Source organism: Salarias fasciatus, chromosome 17, assembly GCF_902148845.1.
Source record: "Salarias fasciatus chromosome 17, fSalaFa1.1, whole genome shotgun sequence".
Classification (NCBI taxonomy): domain Eukaryota; kingdom Metazoa; phylum Chordata; class Actinopteri; order Blenniiformes; family Blenniidae; genus Salarias; species Salarias fasciatus.
In genome coordinates, this window is record NC_043761.1 from 11,460,535 (window position 1) to 11,484,502 (window position 23,968).

At 42.9% G+C, this 23,968-nt stretch overlaps 1 protein-coding gene across 2 annotated transcripts; it reads right to left on the reverse strand.

The window, feature by feature from the left end:
- adipor2 (adiponectin receptor 2) lies at positions 1–23,550 on the reverse strand. Of its 2 annotated transcripts, none has more exons than XM_030113468.1 (9): positions 23,425–23,550; positions 13,952–14,023; positions 13,567–13,851; positions 5,257–5,436; positions 4,269–4,440; positions 3,489–3,675; positions 3,224–3,411; positions 2,947–3,140; positions 1–2,639 (listed from the first exon to the last, which is right to left on the reverse strand). In XM_030113468.1, the coding sequence occupies exons 3-9, from the start codon at positions 13,627–13,629 to the stop codon at positions 2,511–2,513; spliced, it is 1,113 nt and encodes a 370-aa protein (XP_029969328.1). In that variant the 5' UTR covers positions 13,630–13,851; positions 13,952–14,023; positions 23,425–23,550; the 3' UTR covers positions 1–2,510. The 2 variants fall into 2 exon arrangements, with proteins under 2 accessions (XP_029969328.1, XP_029969329.1); XM_030113469.1 differs by lacking the exon at positions 23,425–23,550 and adding an exon at positions 22,856–22,925 and having other exon boundaries at positions 2,511–2,639.
- Positions 23,551–23,968: the final 418 nt, after the last annotated feature.

The following is a 23,968-nucleotide window of genomic DNA, read 5'->3' on the forward strand; positions in this document are numbered from 1 at the left end:
TTTTTCTTTTTTTTTTATTAGAACAATACAGCAGATATAAAGGTCTATTGCAATCAAACACTCCCATCAGAACAGGAACATGTGCTTCAACAGACACTATGCGCTCCCCAAGAGAAATAAATTAATAAAAACCAGATAAAATTGAAACAAAAAACAATGGAGACAATGAAAAAAAAGTTGTTGGGGTTTTTTTTTTCTTCTGGAGACCAAAGATCAGTTAAAACTTGCCGTTTAGGAACTCGGCTCCGAACAATCGCAGAAGAAAGAAAAGAAAGCTCTGAATGTAAAGTGAGAGTTTCTTATTATCATTTATGATAATAAATAGAACCTGTGTGAGTGTTTCCATTGTGCAGAGGTGAGATTTTGGTATTGCCAGAAAACATGAAGTGAGAAAGTTCACTTTGTATGAATCTCCCAGCGAAGCCTCAGTATGAGACGGATCAAGAGCCCTTGAAGTAGATATATTGTTTCTTATTTCTTTTATTTTGAAGGCGAGAGACTCTCTGCTCTCGCCTTAAATCACCTGAACACACAAACTGACAGGAAAAGAAAAAAAAAAAACAAAAAACAAAGAGGCGAAATTAAAGCTCGAAGTATAAATGATATCAGCAAGCGGATAAATAAAACTCAATGGAAGCAGAAAAAGAAGCGCCTCGTCTTTGTTCTGTGCGACGGTGAGGAGGAGGACCAAAAGCCTGCAGCTTGACCCAAATCGATTCCATAAAAAAATATCTGGATGACGTCTTCTGAAGGAATTTAAGGGCATGGCATAGAAAAAATAAAGTGGTGGCTTCAGACACACCCAACGATTTACAGTAAGGGAGGAAAACCGCTACATATCGAGGAGATTCTCATCTTTAACTCAATTTAAGTATTTTGGTAGAAGAACATTTCAGTGAGATTAATTTGTGTGAACTCTCATGAAAGAGAAAAAAATACAAGGAGGATGATTTCAGGCCAGGAATTTGATACTACAGTGGTACTGAACACAGCTTCAGGAACACAAATTGTAAAATAAACTGAAAAATTTACAGATTTAGACTGAAGTCAGAAAATTAAGATTATTTGAAGTTCCGATTTATTCAAACGGTTAAGTGAAAAAGTTGCTTTTAAAGATATGAAGAGGCAATTTTTTGAGATTAAAGTCAGAATTTCAATCAAAATGTCACTTTTAAGGTTTATAAAATCACATGAAGGTAAATGTTTTAAGTCAAGATGATGAAACCAAGTTTTTTTTTCTCCAAATAGTGATTACAGTCAAGATTAAAGTTGAAAGAACAATTCAAGCTCAGAAAACCCCCCCTGGAATCAAAGTGAACGCCACAATCAAAAAAAAAAAAGAATTCAACATAGACATGTTATAAACCCTGAGGGGATATTTGTGAATAAATGTTAAATATCTATAGAAAGAAAAATAGCCTCGACACAAAGTTGACATCAAGAATTAGGTTTCAAATCAAAGATTGAAGATGAACTATTTAAATATTCCTCCACTGAAAGTTCAAATCCATCCTTGTACTTTAGTCTTTAACGTGAAGCTCCGACGTCGCGAATCTGAGGTCAGGACTGAAACTCTGCCGTTTCCATTTGGAAGGTTTTCTTTTCCTCCTGAAGTGTCTCTTTTTATTTGTCACCTTTGACCTGAAGCTGCAGACAAGAAACAGGCGCGAGTGGGATGTTGTGCCGTTCATCAGTCGGACTGCAGGATTTCTCACCTCACAACGAATCTCCTCCTCCTCCTCAAACATATTCATCTATTCCTCCCACCATTTGCAACATTTTTTTTTATTTGTTTTATATATATTTCATACAAATCTATAACCCAAAATTTAGAAATCTTATTTACATGGAAAAGTGTTTTTTCTTTTTGTTCTTTTTAATTATTTTTTTCTTTTTCTTTTTTTTTTAAAGTAACTCTTGGGACCCTCTGTTTCCCGGCACGCCGTCTCCCCCCGCAAACAATCAAGGAAGCAAATCCAAAAGCATTCTCCACTCTCTTTTCTTTTTGTATCTGAATGTTCTGAAAAGTGAACGCATTCAGGAAAAAAACAAAACAAAACAAAAAAAAAAAACACTCCAAAATGTTTCTTAAAGCCACTCTCAGTCGTCCTCGGAGAATAAAAACTCAGTATTATCGGCGGGAGGGCTTCGAGGGTTTCGGCTCCTCCCAAAGAAAATAGAAAAAAGTCTGAAAAACGGTTTTTGTAAAACGTCTCGGAGGAGGGACAGACACAGGACACACACAGGGGGGACGGAGAGCACAAAAAAAACAACCTGTCAGTTGGTTTTAATAGCGCCCCCTGGGAGGCTGTCCTGTGTATTACACACAGGTGAACAGCAGGACGAAGCCACTTCGGTCTGAGTGTGTGTGTGTGTGTGAGTGTGAGTGTGTGTCTTGATGTGCCAGTTGTTCTGTGCAGCTCATTAGAAACCATCATACGATGCATGTCAGTGACCGAGCGAGTCAGCACGCGTGTGTGTGCGTGTGTTGGTATGTGTGTGTGTGTGTGTTAGAGGGCGCCATCCTCGGCGCAGCCTGCGCCCGCCGTGTAGCGGAACTCCTGCAGGTTGGAGACGCCGTGAAAGTGAACGAAGGCACCAGCGACCACCAGGATGTGGAAGAGCTGGTGGGAGTGGAACTGTGGAAGAGAGTGAGGGGGGAAAAAAAAAAGAAGAAGAAAGTTTTGAAGAGACGAACATCAGTGACGCTATGTAACGAACACACACACACACACACACACACACACACAGCAGGAAGCACCGCCTCCTCCAATCCAGAAAAGTCTTCACATGATATCATGCTGTGAGATTTAACGAGATGACTTAACAATCTTGTAAATTATGAAACAGTAAACCCAGCTGCAGTGAACTGAGGTCACTGCTCCACATCACAAAGATAAGGAGTAATAAAATATGAGCGCCGCGCCGCGTTCCTCACACACTCACCCAGATGTCGCACTTCCCGGGGAAGAACCTCTCGGGGATGCGGGCGGCGTACAGGCAGGCCCCCGTGATGTAGAGCGTGGCCATGAGCAGCAGCCAGCCCATCTGCCCGATGGTGGTGGCCTTGATGAGACCCTCGCTGATGACGAAGTGCAGGGTGGGCACCACGCCGCTCAGGCCCAGACCCACAAACACACCTGGACGCAGAGGAAGGGTCAGCGAGTCGGAGAGCTTCTTTTAATCACATCTACTGAGAGCGTTCCGGAGCGTTTCCCTCTACCTGCTCGGACGCCCCTGTACTGCGGCGTGGCGAAGAAGTCGCACTGGGAGACGGTGATGGCGGCCAGTCCCAGGATGCACACCACGATCAGGTAGATGAAGCAGGGCTGAGGCGAGCAGTAGAAGGAGTAGTACAGCCACGGCACGAAGGAGCCCATGATCAGGAAGGCGATCCCGCTGTAGTCCAGCCTGGAGACGGACACACGGGTCAGAGCTGCGGGCCGGCGCCTCACGGCCGCCAAACTCACCGGCCGGTTCTGCCTTACTTGGAGAAGACTCTGGACACGCCCTCGGAGTGGCAGTACACAGTGTGGAAGAGCCAGGAGAAGGAGAGGCAGAGGATGGCTCCCAGGAAAAACATCCCGATCACCACCTTCTCCTGGAACGGCGCCACGAAGGACATGTTGGGCCTGAACATGTACATCAGACCCAGACAGAGGAAGAACAAACAGCCTGGAGGGAGAGAGAGAGAGAGAGAGAGAGAGAGAGAGACAGCGGGGATGAGTGGAGAGCTCGTTTACAGCTCACAGACTGTGGATCAGTGGAAGTGGGATTTCCCTCTCGCCTCTGAATGCCAAGGCTGCTGTAGACACCGTGGACAGACAGTAAAACAATAAAACAAAGACAAATGGTTGAATTTAAGGCAGTACTGAGTATTGATTCAAGAAGGAAAAAATCAGACTTTTCCATGAATCAAAGTCTGGAAACATTTCCACATCATCATAAATAAGTTTTGTTTTTTTATTAATCAAAACAAGCAGAAACGTTTTTCGTCTATTTCTCTATTGTTGTTTCTCTTTGGGGTTTTGTGTGAGCAGCTGGATGACGCACCTCCGCATTCGTGTTTGTGTGACGTTATTTCCTGTTTGTGTGATTCACGGCGGTCAGGCCCTCCTTGGAAATGTTGCATCTCTTTTCAGTTGAATTCGGCTTTAATCTAAACTTCCTTCTTGTGAAACTGAATGCACTTCCCTCTCGCACCAGTGGGTGAGAAACAGAATTTACACAGAGCCATGGCTCTTGCGGAAGCAGTGTGACGGCAGTACCTAGCAGGTGTGTCCAGATGTTCCCCGTCTCCGTGTGGATTCTGAAGATGCTCTTGAAGCAGGCGCGGAACGAAGGCATGGGCGGCCTGTGGCCGTGGAGCAGGAAGTCGTTGTCCTTCAGCCAGTCGGGGAGCACGTCGTGGGGGATGACGCGCCACCGGCCCTCCCACACCTGATTGGTTAGCCGAACACACAGCGACATTGACGTTTAGAAAAAGAAGCCGAAGGCGGGTACAAATGGAGGAAAATCACTTGTAATAAAACAGAAACGTTCTTTATGAGGAGCAGCTGCTTGTTTACTGAACCGCCTCAGACGGTGTGTGTGTGTGTGTGTGTGTTTCTGCGAGTGTGGAGTACAGTACGTGGTCACGAGTGTGTGTGTGTCTAGCGGAGGTGTCGAGTGAACGCTATCGAGGTCAAGCCGCGTAAATAAATAAAGCGAAGCTGGTTATAGAGAGCGGCTCCGGTATCAAAGGAGAGCCTGTCGGTTATGATTTCAGCAGACTCCATGTGCTCGGGTCGCTGCGGCGTTCACACGTGTCTAAAATCTACGTCACATTTGTGCCAATGCCTCGATATTTCACTGACAGGCAGCAAAGTTGAAAGAGTTTGAGGCAAAACAGAGGAGGTCATCTCCTGGCTTTCATTAATACTGCATCAACTCGGCTGCCAGACTCTCCTACAGGCTTATGAGAACTTCACACTCCTCAACTAGCCTGTAAAACACTTTAATCACGAGTGAATTGGCTGATTTACACAGCTGACTTGCTTCTGCAGCTTCCTGGATGTTTCCACTTTGACTCATGTTCACATTTAATACGAAAGTGACGTTTGCCGAGGACACTAAACTTTATCTTTGTTGTTGTTCCAGTTTTATTATTCTTTTTATTATGTGGCTTTATAGGCTGATGCTGTTATAAAACAGCTTCCAGGACGAGTAACTGATGTAAAGATGGTTGAATTTTTTTTTCTTTTCTACAGTCGGTACCTTGTGAACAAACTCCTCCATCCTCTCCATGGCGTGGTGGGCTTGCAGCAGCGGCGTCATTCCCATGAAACCTTCATCGCTACTCCTCTCGTCCTCTTCCTCCATTTCTCTCTCTGCTCCTTCTTCTCCTCTGTCGTCGTCTTCGTTCATTCTTTTCTCCTTTTTGCACCCTGGAACACTCTGAAAATAAAAGAGAAAGGATTTTAGATGATTCATGACACCTTGTCTTTGTTTTTTTCCGAGAAGCGACCTTTGACTTGAACGTGTGCGGTTTGTACTGAAGGCATGTGTGAGCCATTATTGATCTGAGCTTCCATGTGATTCACCCTGACGGGAGAAGTTCCTTAATCGCTCATCATTGATCACTTTCTAAAACGAGCTGTTGACCTGATCACAATACTGATCACAACACAAAGACGATCATGTTGGGACTGAAGAAAATAGCCTCGATGCACCCGGTAATCTGAAAGATCTGTGTGATGATCTGAACTGTTTTCTGTCACTATGAGGAGAATTTACAAAAGAAATGTCTTCAAAAACTTGATTCCTGGTCTTTTCCAATTGTGCGCCTTTAAAACAGAGCAATGACTACTTGTACCCTCCAGTATTAAGTTTATTAGGTGTGATTTGTGCAGCTTAAACACTTTTTGAAGCCTGCAGGTTTAAAACTAAGCGGCATTTGTGCAAATAAAGAAAAAAAATGAACAATAAATAAAAGCAATATAATATGAAGAATACATTTCTGTAATCTATGTTGAAGCAGATTTCATATGTCACATAATTTTATTACTTTTTTCAAGCAGTAGGACACTAGTCAGAGATCATTCTAAAAATCAAAGCAAAGGAGATGAACACACACATGCACGCACTGTTTACACATGTAGTTTGATCAGAAACTGTGTTCTCAAAATAGTAAATTTTCCCTCACTGGATCACTTGTTTGACCCGAAGGTGCAACAATCAAACTTTTTACTTTACGAGTTCTTAAACCCAAATGATATTACCCTTGAGCATCATCCCTCTGGCTCTCCTCACAAAGCTATTGTGTTCTCCTGAATCTTAAGACGCTAATAACCTGCACATGTGACCAAAAGAAAGGAGTAAGAAATGATACCGTAACAAACCGTAAAAACTGATTAAATTGCAAAAAATGACTTTTGCTCCCAAGACTAACTCTCTGCCATACAACCCACCTATTAAAAATTTAACAATCAAAACTGAAAGCAGAGCACAGTTTGAAGAAACAACTTTCTTTTTTTAAAAAAAATATATAAATCATCCTTCGGAGCTGGACAGACGGTGTAAATTCAATCTCGCGCAGTAGCTGCCACAGCTGGAGAGCCAGGGACCGAATTAATATGGCTCACGCTTTGTGATAAACACACAATCGCTCGTCACAACTGACACACAAACTCGCACACACCGAGCTCAGCGCACACGGACGCAGGGATGCTGTGCGAGGAATCAGGTGGAAACGATTGATAAAGCGCGACACGCATCGAAGTAAACTCACATTTTACTCCTCACATGCTGAAATGCACATACACACACTGAATGAACACGCATGCACGCACGCACAACACTGTTGGTTTTTTTTTTCCCGCTCATCTGATAGAGGAGAAGGTTAGAGGCAAACAAAAGAGGGTCGAGAGCGAGGAAATTAGAAAAGAGCAGCGAGACGGAGACAGACATAAGAACAGCAGACACAGAGAAAAAGAAGTCCTGTTATATATTTATAATGCATGACTAACCCATTTTTAAAGACCCAGCAGCAAAATGCACCACACAGCAAGGTCCCTGATGGTGTGTGTGAGTCTGTGTGTGTGTGTGTGTGTGTGTGTGTGTGTGTGTGTGTGTGTGTGTGTGTGTGTGTGCAGGGGTTCACTTTCTGAGTCCTCAAATCTTTAGTTTGTTTGTGTTGCATTTCTGTGTGTAGGAAAGCACTTAGGAGTGCAATGACTGCGCTTAATCATGCATGAGGACAAATCTCAGTCTGCTGCAATGTAACGGAGGGACACACACACACACACACAAAAACACAGACGCACACTTTCAATCACATCAAACTCAAGAAACTGTAAAACCACGTTCGCATAAATCCGCCGTGTTTCAGAGGCGAGATAAAGGTGACACCTGACATTGATTCAGTGTGTGTGTGTGGGGGGCGCGTCGGTGATTGAGTACCCTGTGTGAGCAGAGGGTATCTGGGTGACTGCCAAATAGTCACGTGAGCTCTGCGGTCTTTGTGTGCCTGTGTGTGCGTGTGCGTGTGCGTGTGTGTGTGTGTGTGTGTGTGTGTGTGTGTGTGTGTGTGTCAGAAGTAGCCTTTCACGTGTGTCCATGTGTGCATGAAATGTAAAAGTAGGTTTCAATCCAGATGCTGTAAGGCTGGCTGTGCACCATGAGGTCATTCTTTAAGGGTGTGAATAACTATATGGATGTGTGTGTGTGTGTGTGTGTGTGTGTGTGTGTGTGTGTGTGTGTGTGTGTGTGTGTGTGTGTGTGTGTGTGTGTGTGTGTGGTGTCCTTTAAATGTATTCAAGATGTCATCAGTGAATCTTTGCTTGAAAAAACTGTATATGTACACACACATACACACACACACCTGCACAGACAATACAGAGCCAAATAACGCATGAGGACATACTCTAACATACACACACGCCTGCAGGCATGCACATGCACACGCACAGGCATATCAACACATGAAATTCAGCAGCTTTTTTTTTTTTTTTGCATTTGCTAATGATGAATTTATTCCAGCTGCGGCATTCACGTTCCTTAATGTAATAACGCTGATAAGAGGGCTTTTGACTCATTAGACAGGATGAATGTGATTGATCGATCTCCCCGAGCTTTCCGGCTCCTCTCATGTGGAAACAGCTCACACTTCCAGTCAGGGACGCTAATAAAATCTGGAATTTAAAATCAGAAATTTCCTCTTTGAAAAAAATCTGTGAGATGTCCGATTAATAATAAATATTAGAAAATTTAACAAAGACAGAAATAGTCTAGAAGTTATAGCAGTGAGTCCACACGTCAAATCCTGTATGAGTTATGAAAAAAAATCTGTAAGTTAGTGAGTTAGTTGTTTGAAATTTTGGAGAATTTTATTTTCCACATGAATACTCTCCTGCAACCAAGTGATTTCATGTCTTAATCTTTAAAACTAGGCCAAAAATGAGCTCCGCCTGTCTTTTAGTTATCATCTGACTGTCTCGGAGCCACATTTGATTATGAAGAGGAAGTCATGAGGTTTCTGTTCATTCCCCACAGGGAAGGCACGCCGAAAATGAAAATGACAGCTGGCAACACAAAACAACAACGAAAAAGCACCTCTTAACCTTAATCAGTTCAGCGTCTCCAGACGAACTCGCGAGTGGGTATAAAAGAAACGGTGTTGAAGCTCAGCAGCAGGTGATGCGGCGGGTTTGTCGGCCAACTGCTCAGCTGAAGTTGCAGTAATCAGATCTAATACCTTACAGAGAAGATTCAGGTTTGTAACCGCGAAAGAGGCTAATGTTCAAGGAAATTCTGAGTATCCCAAACACACTAATGTGCTTAGGACACACACATACACACACACGTGACTTCACCTCAGCTGCCCCGTCTCCAGAAAGACATTATGGGCAGGGGCTGTGGACTCGAATTTCGCTCTGCATGAGTGTGTGTGTGTGTGTGTGTGTGTGTGTGTGGTCAAAGATGAGATCCCATCCCCTGCTCACTAAATAACAGCTCATCATGTATGACTAAAACAGTCTGGAGGTCAGTGCACTCTGCTTGGCAGGCGCATGAGTCACCACAGTCGCCTTCATATCCCAGCGCGGGTCTGTTCCCACTTTTCCAGGAACAGATTTTTCACGGGAAAACGCCCCGGAGGCGTCCGGTCGGCCTCAGAACTTAAGCAAAAACATGCTTATTTTGGTAAAAGATCACTGCAACTGTTATCTGGTTAAACTGTGGATGTAGGAGGACGATGGATGAATTCCAATGAAATATGAGAGACTGTATCACCCGACTCTTAGCTGATACCAGTATGCTGCTTAATTTGTCCATCTGACGGCAGAAAATGCAATTCTTAAAGCTACTTGATTAAAAAAAACCCCACTGTAATCCACTGAAACTATTAACTTTTAACCTTTCAGTTAAAGTGAACACTGTATAAGCTGATAGATATTTTTAAATAATGTGCACAAACGTGGTATTGCACGTGCATGCGTGTGTGTGTGTGTGTGTCGCACAGTGACAGTGCGCATCTGATAAGCAGGGTAAATACAGTTATCAGGGTGCTGCAGGCGCACCCTGAGTTTCAGCACTGCGCTGAGGTGACTGTTATTTTAATCTGGGATCAAAATATATGTGTTGCATTCTGGACCTTTGAGAGGGCAGATAAACGTACTTTAGGAAAAATTCTTACATCAAATACAGCCAGGAATAAAAATAACAACAGAGAGGGCTTTAATACTTCGTGCATGAGTTAAGAGGCTCCGCGTGGATTAAACACGGACTGTAACTTTGTTAGGTCCGTTTGTAGGAACTAATGTGATCCTGTTTAACAGCTCAGCTAGAGATTCGATAACGTTCAGAGTCATCTGATGGGTTTTAACTTATTTATAACTTCATTATTCAGATTATTGTTTACAGTGGTATTGACCCAGACTACGATGTATTTCTAATATTTCTGAACTGTCCATTAACCAACATTAAAACAGGACAATATTGGAAACATCGTTTGGCATAACGCAGCCTGGAAAATTTACAGCTGGAATAAAACCTTATTGGCAATTCCATGCAAACCTGAACATTATGACTTTTTGTGAGGGCAGAATTTATGCAGGGTGTACCTCATGCTGCGGCCGTACTGAAATGAGAACGAGGACGTTTTTTGCCTAAAAATCCCAGAAGACAAATCTACTCCTCTGTCACGCACTTATCTCAATAAAAAATACATACCCGGCTTCTTTCAGACTCATTAACTATGCTGTATGTACTTTCAGCTAATGACTTCCACCAGAGACACAAGACACTCATGCTTCAGCTATGTGCGGCTCCTCACTGATTCAGAGGAAAATGAGTGGACGATGAGTCTAAAACGGACACGAAGGCGGGGAAAAAAACCCTCGATCTCTCAGTGAGACTTGGCAATTCAGACTGAATGTAAACAAAGTCACATGCTGACTGTAAGGGTGGAGGGAAGGGTGGAGGAAACCGCTGGCAGCCAATGGGATCGCAGCTCAAACTCTGCCTCCAATGAGACGGCGTCCTGGACGAGGAGCCGGCCAAAGAGGGAAGAGCTCACCCTTGTACACGATAACCCCTGCACAGGCGCACACATGCAACATGTGACTCACACATGCACAATGCTCTCTGGGGACAATAACGTTTTGGAAAACGACCCTCTAACACAGACGGTATGTTCCAACGACCAAACAGGCGCACACGCTGTTCTCCAGCCGCCACGACACAGAATCCTCTCTCTGTTCGTGTCCGTGAGTGCGAAGAGAGCGTGGAGGATCCGCATTAGCACCGAAACAGAGTGACACAGATTTTTATCAATCTGTTCAGAGCCGGAGGGCTTAAAACAAGGATGCTGGGAAGTGTTTGTACAAAAAAACGGACATCAAGCTGGGTTTATGTACTACCGAGAGAGATGAACCATTTTAGAAATCCATATGTGAGCACTTTTTATTTTGCTATATGAGCTTTATGAGGCTCCTGACCGACACACACACAACCAAACTTTCCTAATACTGATCAAAATCAATAGAATAGTAATAGCTACATAAAATTGTAGAGTTTGTAACACTCTGAAATGCTTGGTTTGATTGAATATTTCCAACATATCTTTAATCTCACTTGTTAAATGTTTAATGTTCATTTTAAAGCGCCGTCACTTTCAAGGCCGTCGGCGAGATAACTCCACTTTAAATAACTAAAGGGCACTAAATAAGGGTAAAAGTCAGGCTTTATTTTCCTGCTCTCTCAACCTTTATCTACTGATATAGTGTTTTACAGTTACCTTGACGTCCTATAAATAATCCTGAGGGTATAAAACTGTAGACTTTACCTTGGACGCAAGTGAACAGAGTGGCCTTTTCTAACAGTTGAGCTTCAGAGTAGCATCAAGGGCGTCGCTTCATTCTTCACTGAGCTAATACTTAATAACTATATCAGAACGTGGGAATAAATTAATGCCGGTGCATAACAGGTACAATACGAGGAAGTTACATTAATTTGAGAAGCTGAGCTGCAACAAACACCAGCACAAAGGGAGGATGCACAAAAGCACTCAAAGGTCCAAAATCTGTTTTACTGGTACGTGCACACTGTTGCTGCTGGAATTTCCCTTTTTTGTTGTCGTGCGTGTGCATGCCAGTAATGAAGCCTGTCATTTTGGCTGACCGATTGTGTTTCCCCGCTCGTTGGTTGTTGTTTGTTATTCTTGGACCAAAAGCTTTAAAGAGCAGGATAATGTCCTCTGACTTGATCAGATTATTCATCAGCCGGTGGATCTACTCTGCAGTCAAACCTAATCTCCATTATGTGCATCATGACAAAGTTTCAATTGGATCTGACTCAACACGGCGCCAACACTGACAAAGTTCCTCCAAGTCTTAATTAACTGAAATCAATTAAATGATCTGGAAAAGACAGTTAATTAAACTTAAATGACACCGGAATGTGGGCTTTCACTGATGCAATGTGAAATACACGCCGGCTGAAGTTTTGAAAGGCAACTTCTGGATAACTTGCAACGAGAACGATCTGTTTATTATCAAACTGGTAACAATAAATTAACAGGGTCAGGCTGTGCAGCCCTATTGTTCTAAGTTTTTTGGAGAGAACAGAGAGGCATCGGATTTGATCTGATAGAAAACAGGATGTGTGGTACTAACCCCAAAGCCATACCACACAGTTGCATTTCAGGCAGGAGGCGGCGGCACGCTTAACACGCTAGAAGCTGAAAAATTCAAAAGGTGGCCTGTGGGGTGTTGGGAGCCAGTCTGAGTTCGCCGACGCCTTCTCAGGTGTCCCGTGTCGCGTTACAGCAGGTAAAAAGGCCAAACACAAAACACACGCTCACGCACAAACACTATTGTGTTTCAGCTCGGCGGCGCTCAGTAGGCTGCCTTTCACAGTGGACAATGGCGCGGCGGCGGCGGCGATGTCTGTATACACACACGCACACACACGCGCCAGCCTAAAAAAGGGACAAGTGTTGGAGCGTGTCAGCCGCATTTGTTTGATCGGCCCGACAGGCCGCCTTCATGGGACGCTAATCATATGGGGTTTTTGGTAATGTGTTTGCTTTCTTTCCAGGAAGACGTTTGTAAATAGCCCCAACAGGTCTATTTTGGGAGTTGAGAGTCTCGCACACGCTCAATAGACGCACCGCTTTATAAACGCGGAGTGGAACTGAATGTGAACATCAGACCCCCATCACAATGCACTGCTAATTACTCGAGCACGGAGTGACTCATCAAGGAGCCCGGAGAGCCTCGAAGGTGGCGAGGACGTCGATGAGGAGTGGAGGAGGTGGAGGCTGCAAACATCGGGAAACAGCCTCATGATCCAACTGTGGAGAATCGAGTCTGAAGAAGCTGCTGGAGGGATTGATTACATAATGCTCCTTTCTCCTGCAGCAACTATTTCTGAGGTGCCCCCGAGCAAGGCACTAAATACACAACGAGCTCAGCTTAGGCCATCCGGTTACACTATTATGAAACATTAAAGGTTTACTTTTCTCTTCGGAATGTTTCTGCGAACTCGTCTTATCTTTTGCTCCTTTAGCTGAACTTTTATATAACCAGGTTTAAATGTGCCTTTTTGCAGGCCAGACGTGACTACACTACTTTTCAGTTCAAGTGTTATTTTACCGCCTCTTCTCTTTTATACAGTAGAAGCAACCGTGCACCCAAACTCTCTGAAGTCCCTTCAACTTTAATGAAGCGATGCTTTAATGTTAAATTAGGGCTTTGATACATGCATGAACTTCTAAAGGAAGCATAAACAGACCAAGGCAACAGGCCGCGGTCAAGCGATTAAGCCGTAATCCTCATTACCGTTTTACATGATTGCATTGGCGTGCCTGTGTCTTTGTGTGACTCACATCAAACTTGTACTTATCTAAATATCCCGATGGGAACATTTCACTCCCCTGCTAACTTCCTTTTAATTATTGATGGAGGGGTGTGTATTTTGGCAGGATACTTTTACCGTGTGACCAGTTGACCTGTACCACCAACACAACACTGAGCCGACCAGATGACACCGAGTGTGTGTGTGTGTGTGTGTGTGTACGATACTCACGCCATTGTGTGAGGGGCACTCTGCGGTGCTGAGGTGAGTGCCTGAAGAACCTGAGTTGGGCATGTCTTCCTTTTCCCGAGGACTTGTGGGGTCTGTAGGCGCCTGCTGGTCCACTGGATTTGAAGTCCTGTGTCGCAGCACGAAGGCCGGGCCCTCGGCCCCACTCGTCTCTCCTCCGTCCAGCTTGGATCGCTGGACTGGCCTCCACCACAAACTAAAGATGAACTGAGATGGGACCAGAAGGGAAGACTGGAGGTGGCGGTGCCAATCAGGATGGGACCAAACCTGATCAGAGGAGACAAAAATAAATGTTTAAGATGACGATAGTGGAGGGACCAGAAGCAGAGCTGCTCTTGCATGGTGTTTGATATTGCAGGTGACCGACCTGGACTCCACAGAGGCTGAAACCTTCAGGCTGGACTCTTGATTTCTTGTCTCACAACTTCAGTTGACAAGTCTGGAAAAGAAAAGCCCGATCGGGACAGAAAGATAAGAAGTCTGTTTGCTTTGATAAGAAAAATCTCACAGAAATTATACATGTGGAAACATTTCTGAATTATTGTAGCTAAAACATAAATAGAATTTTTTTCATTAAAGTTTTGTGACAAATATCCACCCACATATTAAATGCAGAGATGCAATCTTTGCGAGTGAATCCCGGCCAGCACATTAGGACGGCTTCATAATCTGTTTAGACCTGGCAGCCGAGGCTAAAAGTATAATTAGTAGAGACACGGCCTTGAAATGAAAAAAGGCCACAAACTTTAGTCCTTCTGAAGCTACACAGTGTCCTGCAGACACATCGGGAATATTTGTCACACTTACAATAATAAAAATGTAAGTTGCTGCGCCGTTCGTATCAAGGCTTTAAAATACTGCATTTCCGACACTTTCAGCCAATTAATAGCTGCCAACTTGCTGTCATGGTGAGTTGCTTAGCGACGAGAGGTGCCAACGACAGGAACAACAGACACACACACAGGAAGTAGAATGTATCATCCGTTTCTCCTCGTCTCGCTCTCGAAACCTCGCTGTTTATCCACGTGGTTACTCTCCTGCTTCACACTGAATGACATCACTTTATTTTACAACGTTGTTGTAACGATGTTTGGTTTTCTTCACAATTTTGAGATAAAGATCTGAATTGACCAACTTATAAATCAATGTTTTATTATAAATCCACATTCAGGAGAGCCGTGTTTTCAAATTAAAGCGTAATAATGGAAAAAGACAATTTCATCAAGTGTGAGCCTTATTTCTTGTTATTTGTCCGAACGGTCAGTGCATCTCAATTTGAATGCTTCCACGTTTCCAAACACAAACCAAATCTTTAACGTGGAAATGATGAGAAATGCCACTGCACACTCCTATCAGCAGACTGCTGCAATCTGGCTTCTCTCCATGTGTTCCTCTCTCTCCCCTGTTTTCTTTCATAAACACACACAGAGCGCCCCGGGGGGGCCAACAGGATGTCAGCGTATCCCCGAGCACTGGACCACTGCTTCATCTAAACCATGTTACTGCGCTCCAAGACAAACATGATATGCTCAAGGGGGGGGAGAAGAAAAACAAAGGTGCACATGCACTGACGCATCCCAGGGTTCTTTTTTTTCCCCCGACACAGAGCACTGGGGACATTATTTGCACTTGGACGACGCAAGTTCATAAAAAAACAGCAGTTAAAAAGTATTGACATCTGCTGAAGAAAAAAAAAAAAAAAGAGAGAGAATGAAGGGTTGTGTAGCAGCAGAAAGAAAATGACCAGAGGACTAAATCATTAGAGCCAAAGGGAAATGAGAGCTTCAAAGCCGTGAGATCGATCAGCTGATAGTGACACTATTCAAATGCCCAGAAGATGATCATGAAGACCGTTTGAGCAGAACTGAGGCGTTGGCCAGTGGGCGAGTTTCCAAATCGAAATCAAACACTTCGGTAGTCGCAGATTGTTGGATCAATCGCTTCCCATTACTGTTGTCTATTTCTCCCAAATCGACCATTTTCAAAAAAAAAAAAAAAAAAAATTACACTGATGCCTTTCCTGGGCAGTCGAACCGTCCATTCTCTGTCATGATGAAACATTCGATTTCAATTGATGTTGGGTGAACAACTTGCATGGCGGCCCTTGCCACGAGTGTTTGTGTGTGAACGATTGAGGAACGTGACTGACTGCCAAAAGGTGAAGAAGTAAAACCCATTTACAAATCTGCATGAATAAATTTTTGGGTGAGATATATTTTTTCTTAGTAAAAATCAATAACTGATTAAATACGAAGGTTAAAAAAAAGTCGACAAAGAAAATGACTGTAGAGTCACAGTAGCAAGAGAGAGAGAAAAGTCCAGACTGACCCCTTGTTGAGATAAAAACACCGATTTCAACGGAGAAGAAAAAAGGCCTTTTAACACATCCAAACCAATCGGGGCTTCCCTGAGCTCAGAAAACGACTCCACAAAGAAGTTTTCAGTTCTGAGAAGGGCTGGCTGACACACACTGTCTGGCGACAACAGGATGCAAGATGACTCATCCAGATATTACATGCCAAGTAAATCAGAGATCACGATCGCCTCTGTACACAGAAGCCTTGGCAATGTCGTAAACACCCTCATTTTCCCCTAATAAAGTCGCAGTGTGAGGTTCAATTATTTTCCACATTCAACCCCCCACGAAACAAAACAACCACACATACGGCTCTGCCATCTGCTCCGGCTTTTTGGCACATTGTATCTGTTCAGAAACCTGACCCTGAGTGACACTTTTCAACCTCGGGGAGACACAGAGGGATGGACACAAAGGACAAAAACAGCAGCAGCCCGAAGGAGCCGTGCTGGAGACACGCTGGTAAAAACCTGGATGCAGAACAGCGTTTATCCGGGCTCTCACTTTGGAGTCTGCACTGCTGTGCTTCTGAGCGACACTTCCTCTTATTGAAACTAAGCCTACCGACTTCTCCAGGCTTTTCACCCACTCCCTGAAAAGATAAAACAGAGCAAGCAATTATGACTGCATATAGTCAGCAGTATTTAAAAATACGCTCACTTGCAACAACACTGAGGACGCCTGTTTGACGACTTTAAAATAAACAAGGATTTAATCAGCCGATCAAAGCTTAGACTTTGGAGGCACGCAGAAGATGAGCTGCTGGGGTAAAACTGAGCATCAGCTGAGGAAAAAAGGATGATTTATGTGAATTTGAAAGCGATACGATTTTCACAAACTTGTGACTTAAAATGATTTTCACACACTAGTATCTCTAGGGTTACAGAAGAGTGTGTGTGGTGCTGCTCGTGACCAAGATGAGTCATCAAGGCCAGAGTTTAAAGGAGGATGACCCGAATGTTCAACGTGACATAAAGTCATAAGTATCTCAAATGCCCACTGGTTACAGCCGAGGCTGCACAGAAACAAACCCCAGAACGCATCAACAAGCAAAACCTTGAAACCTTGAATCATCAAAATTAAGTATAAGAAGAGTGGAACAATGTTTCCTGGTCAGATAAGTCTTCAGGGTCAAGGGTCAAGTCCATCAAAAGACTTGTGGCTTGTCGATGAACACAGTGCTTAACTGTCACCTTTAAACAGCAGTGATCCCACACTATGCTCACTGCATTTCACTTCTTATGGTTTTTATTTTTAATTCTCTTGACATTATCAACCAGCAATGGGAAGACCGCAGTTATATCATCAATACACTTTGTTGAACTTTAAACCTGGTTGCTATTGCAGTTTTAATCTGGATATTGATTTGACCCAGAGTTTATTAATCACACTGCTAGCGCATGTTTCCACCGCAGCTGACAGTACGTGCACTTTGAACTCCCATGCGATAACACGAGGAAGGAATGAGATTTAGAAGTTTTGAGAAATGCGGCTGCTTGGTTTTGTAAACAACCACCAGATGTCATTTTTCTCCTTTTTCAGGACATGTAAAGAGAAAATAAGGCTAAATAGTTCATTAATGAGTTGTTGTCAGGATTTGTTATCCTTGATGAGCATGTGTCCAGCATTCCCTAATACTTGTTATATACTTGTGGTTTCTTTAGTTTCTTCTTAAGAAAGCTAAAGGACGAATCCAGAACACCTCACTATTATATAAAGTGGAAATGGGATGAAAAAGACACCAAGTACCCATTTCTGGCTCTTACAATGTTAACTGAATGTTCACTTTCAGGTCAACTGGCCCATCAGTCATGGCCGTAACCATTCAAATGATAGACTGCGAACTACCACGGTCATTTCAGTTTTAAATTTTCTGTAGTAGAAAGACAAATTTAGCAGGTTACCTCAGCGATGTGAATCTACGCTCAAGGTTTCCATGAGCAAAACATGACTGATCTTGGAAGCAGAGGGAGACAAAATCTCTGACGTGAGGAAGTTGAGGGTGAGCTCAGCGGACAAAAAGTGTGTGAAAGCAAAATCGCTTCTGCAAAATAAAAACGAGAAACTGAAAGAGAGATGCTTTAAAGAGTGCGACTGACTAAACCTGCTCCGCCGCATCACCTCAACTTGCTTGTCAGACGTCCAACAAACGCCCCAGGACTGCGCGAGTGCGTGGGGGTTTGTGGAACGGCACACTGAAGTTGTACGTTTCAAAATACATCAAGGTAGAAAGCGTTTTCTTTGCTTTCATTCATTAGAAAGCAGATGTGGGACAAAGGTCAAACAGCATAGTGCGAGTACTGTGCTGAGCTGCTCCAGCGACTGCAGAAATAAAAGGAAATTTCACACTTGGATACAGACTGGGGGTCGTTTCAGAGCCTTGCTGGCTAGTGATAGGAATATATAGAAAATATAAGAGCTTAAATATGTCCGTTTTCTTTTATAGCAGCTACTGCCCCGCGACCTGAGCACAGTCACTCAACCACCCGTTTAACCCTGAACCAGGACAACTTGTTAAGTTTGAAATGACCTCTCAAGTAAAACATTCAGCAGGTGACAAAGTGCGAAAAAACAAAACAGGTTATGCAGGTCTGTCTGTTTCAAACAAGTCACAGTGAGGTTGAACTGATAAACTGATGCCATCTCGTCTCTTCCCAGGAAAACATTTCGGCAACAGGTCTTTCCAGATGCCACAGAAATCTATGAGGTGAGTAAATTTGACGTGTTTATTTAAATCCTAACCTAGTTTTAATGTAAAACGTGGATTTAATGTCAAATATGAACAAATAGAATTAAATACATTTTTTTGGTCATGAATTACAAAAACAAAACACATGACTGAATCATGATCATGGACGTGCTACCCTTAACGAGGAGCAGAAGCTTTATTTTAGATAACATCCAGAGGTCCACGGGCCAAAAAGTCCTTACACAAGATAAATCCAAAGTCCCACAATAGCCTTTGAACAATTCAGTGACCCTGTCTGGTCTGCCTGGTCATGTTTTGTTAGACTGTTGCACTCTCCACCCTTTTGCAACAACCCGACTCCCAATAAACAAACATCTTTAACTCATGAAGTGAGCTATTATGAGAAACAGTGATTGGAAGCGGACAGGAGTGGGAGTATTTTAATCAGTTCAGGAATTTTTCTGTGTCAGTGAAGACTCTCCTCTAGTCAAACAGTGACCATCCTAAACCCCTGACCTTGCTTACTGAGGTATAGATGAAAGAAGCATTGATGTCAATGGTTTGCTTCCACTTTTTTCTTTGAAGCAATTAATACAGCAAACATATCAGCTTCTTCATCAAGTTTGCTATAATCACACAGGTCTGACTGGTCAGTCCTGGCTCCCTGGCGTGTTTCATCATTGTGCTTTATGCTACGTGCGCTCCTGTGGCAATGCGGAGGTGAATAGGCCTCCCTTTGTATGTGGGGAAGCTTTATAGTGATTTAAACCTGCTGTTTGACACCACATGACTGCTTTTACTGTTCACTGAGACCATGTGGATGCAGTGAGACCTGCACTTAAGCATGACCAATACACGCACACACACCAAGCAAACTACAATATTGCTGGAAATGCACCGCAGATCCACCGTCTGGTTCCAGTTACAGCTGGGGGCTACAGTGCAAATAATTTGTTTTTGCTTTAACCTACATGCAGCTTCACGTGGGCGGCGTTAGCTTCCCGATAAAAATAATGCCCGGCATTGTGCCATCTAGTCTGATACAATTTCCCATATCACTTGCCATCTTCAATGCTATTTTTTTTTTGTAAACAATCGAAGTGCTCATTGTATTATACCACTTGAAACTATCATATGATTTTGAAATTGTGTAAGCAGTGTGTGTGTGTGTGTGTGTGTGTGTGTGTGTGTGTGTGTGTGTGTGTCTGCCGGCGACTCGCAAGTCCTGTTACAGCAGTGAGTTTCTGATGAGGGCTGCCAGCAGTCTTATGATAGAGAGCTAAACAAAGAGGACCAGTGTGATGTAACCGGCGCACACACACATTCACACTGTTGTTCCCTGCCTCACAGTATACACACAGCACAGATACTACCAAGTGTACACACACACCAAACCTGACAGATGTGACGGTAGGTGAGAGTACACAATCAACACAAGAACAGCTTTTTTTTTTTTTTTTTTTTTTTTTAAAGAAGGTGACGTCGACACACGGAGGGGGTTCGCTCTGTCTGAGTGTGTTAATTTGAGCAGAAATCACTGCATAAATGGAGCCTCACACAATTAAAATTTATTATGAGACAAATGTCCTGTAAACACCCACTCAGACTACAACTACACTACCTTATAACTTTTTTGCAGCTATTAACAGCTGACTGGTAGCATGACCAAAAACAGCATTGGCAACTGAATGGAAAAGGTCAAAATCGCTGTATGACAAGTTACTGGAGAGTTTCTAAATGTTCCAGGACACTGAAGCCAAATTATGACTAAATAGCCCTTCAAAGATATTCATCTAGACTGCTCTCAGTTTCTGAGAACGACCGCATTACATCTATCCCGCTGCGCACACAGCAGACCACAACAAGGTCAGTGTGCTGCTGGCTCTGCTGGCCAGCTCAGAAAAACCAAATGAGGTGGTTTTCCAGCAATGGGTGGTAACCCAAAGCAAAATAAAAATAATCTATAAAGATGGGATAAAACCGAGCTGCTGAACCACCGGTATCAGCACATCAAGGTTTTCTCCTCAACTTCCTCCAAATGGGAAGAGGAAGTGAGTTAGTGCCTTCAGTAAAAAACAATTGATCTGCACAGGTTATGTCTTTTTATTAAAGATCTTTTTAAAGGATGCAGCGTGAAGCAGTTTGCTGCTTGCAGGTTCTGTGTGTGGATAATTGTAGGAGCACAAGTGCTGTGAATCCACTTGTTCATTAACAACATTGATTCAGCATTTATGTTCAAAACCTGTTTGCAAAACATCACCGGAGTAAAGACAAATCACCAGCAGTCATATTTTTCTACTAACTTTGCATTTTCACAAGAAAAACAACAAAAAATCAGTTTCAAAACACTTGAACCAGTGAGAAAATGTGTGTAACTATTTATTAACATATATTGTGATTGATCAGTAACACAACTACTAATATAATATTGACATATTTGATTAAATTAAGAATTAAAAATAACTAATTTGACAAATACAATCTAAGATTCCAAAGGAATAAAAAACAAACTGAAGCCCAAGCAAGCACGTAATGTATCTTGCAGTTACACACACACACACAGAGTCGTATATGTTACATTCATGCCGTTAACGCTCTTAAGTGTTTAGGATATAAGATGCTTACTGTCCCTGAGGACGAGTTATCCAAACGTACTATGAGCTGTTGTGTCTGTACATGTCTATTTATGGAACAACAACAGAAAATTGCTTTCATACAAAAAGTTTGTTATTCTGTTTACCCAACAATATGCATGCATAAAGTTTGGTTTTCAGAATATTAAGTGAAAGAAGTAAATACAGAAAAAACAAGGCAATAGAGAGAGCAGCGACTCCCTGTTATGATCAATCAACGCTGCAAAGATCCATCCACTATTCTTAGAAGCTATGTTTAGCTGCTCTGCTGCCTGGCACACTGTCAAACACTGACTTCATTTTACATTAAATTCTCTAGAGAGGTGTACTTCCAGTAAAAAAAAAAAAAAGAAAAAAAAAAGATGCCATACAGCTCAATAGCCTTGTCTGGTAGCATGAGAGTGAGTGTGCACATCAACTCAAGCAATGGATGAGTCTAAATGCATTCTTTTACGTAATAGCAAATCAATATCTCCCAGCAGGAAATTACTGCAAATTTCCCTGGTTTGATGATTATATGAAGTATGAGACATGGCGCTAATAAATGAAATTTGTTAAACTCTGGTAATGGTATTTCAGGTTCGTCACTGTTTCCACAGGGCACAGAGTGCACATTTCAAAAAAGTGACTCAGGTATTTGCATCTCTTATGCGATTTCAGACACGAAGATACACTGACATGCAGAGCCCAGACAATAAAAAAAAGCATGTGATTCTGTTTAAAGATGGGTGTTTTCAGCTTTGTTCCAGTGTAGTTTAAAATCAAAATGAACAATAACTCACCGTGATCATCAAGTTATCAAAACAGTGAGATTTTCTGAGATGTTTTTGTGTCTTTTTTATTTTGGGTTCCAGACAGAAAGCAGGCTATCAGCTGCTTTGAGCATGAATCATTTATGAGATGACCTCATGCTCTGAAAAACACTGACATGGGTTGGGCGCACATACAAAATATCACTAGAGAACAATAAATTCAATAAAGTAGAACCTTTCATTCCATATTTCTATCAATTTTTAACATTGCTTTACCAATGGAAAGAAATGTATGTGTAGTTGTGATGGTAAACAAACCACTGTCAGATGTAATATTGCTCTAAATGTTGTGTGAAGAGTTGAGTCTGTTTGACAGTGCTTACTGTGAGAAATTAGTTGGAGCCATCTGAGGCTTACATACATATTTTATGCTCAACAACAGTACATCAATAATACTTGCTGACAATGAGAGCATTGAATATTTAAAACAAATTTACTGCGTTGAACAATTAGTCTCTTGTTACAAAAGCAACGCAATGAAAAGACATGAAAACTTTTACGATTTCTTTCAAATCTGTTACAAACGGCTGCATGTGGCTTCTATTATCTGTTGTCGATTTCTTAGCCAACAAAGCAAACAACTTCCCAACTATATGAATGAAGCTGAAGAATGTCAGCTGATTATATAAATTACTCATAATTGCAGCACCTTGTATTTGCATGCAAAATGCATAAATAACAAACAGCAAACTGAGCCACAAAGTCAGAGTACCCAGGAGTGAGGACAACAGCAGCGAGCAAGCGAGACAAAGAAAACCAAAACTCCAGCCAGACAAACTACCTTCTTGTTGACAGCGATCATTTCTTCACTTCTTGCCCAAAGAGACGCACAAAGCAGCGGTTTGACTTGTGCAGCGTTGGCTTGGAGGAAAAAATGTAACGCGAGCGCCTTACGTTCAGTTCAAGCTGTGATAGCAGATAAGGAGCGGACTGCAGCTCCATCGGCAGCTGGTGAGGATGGTTTGTTTACACCGAGCTAGCGAGCTGGCTAGTCCGCTAACAGGAGCCCCACAACCGAAAAGAAGCGAGATAACTCTTTAACAGTGCGCGTATTTATTCTGACAGCGACCCAACCAGGTATATCTGACTCTACATGCCTCCAATACGGCCGCCACATGACGAATGAGGGCTTGTGGAGAGAAAGAAACGCCGTGGTCTCTCGCTGGCTAGCAGATTATGCTCCTCTGTTGTTTTGACAGGCAGAATTAGCTGGATAGCAGCGCTGCTAGCTGGCAGGTTACATTCACAGGGGCGCTGACGACACCGCGCGGAAAGTCCTGAGAGACGCGAAAGAGCTCGAAACAAGGCGGACGCGCCTCGACAGCGACAGACAGGAGTTGTACTATTCACCTGGTGTGGATGTCTGAGGAGGAAAACGGTGCCGTGAGTGATGTGTCACAGTTCTCGGAGAGTTGTGGTCCCCTCCGCGCCGCTCTCCACTCTGAACGGCTGCAGACTGACTGCTGGACCAGACTGGACCCCGGAGTGACGTCTCTCGCATGAGCGGCAGTCCGCCAATCACAGCGCAGGATTAAAACAAGCAGCCAATCAGCGACAAGCAGGAACACGACGTTCCACACATTGAGTAAGGTTTTGTAGTTTTTCACCACATTAAACAATCATGAATGAATTATTATAAAATGTAACAACTGAGCTCGTCTGAAATGACATAGATCTTTCAATACTATCAGGTAGCCCTCTGTCAGTATTTCTTGCTTCTCTCTAATCTTTTTCAAACATGTTAAACTACATATGTGTGTGTTATAATAAGTGAATCTTATAATAAGTGAATCTGTATGTGTATGTATATATTATATGTATGTGTGTTTACATTGGGCATATAGTCATCTATTTTGTGTATGTTTACTTAAAACACATTATTATTTTTCAAATG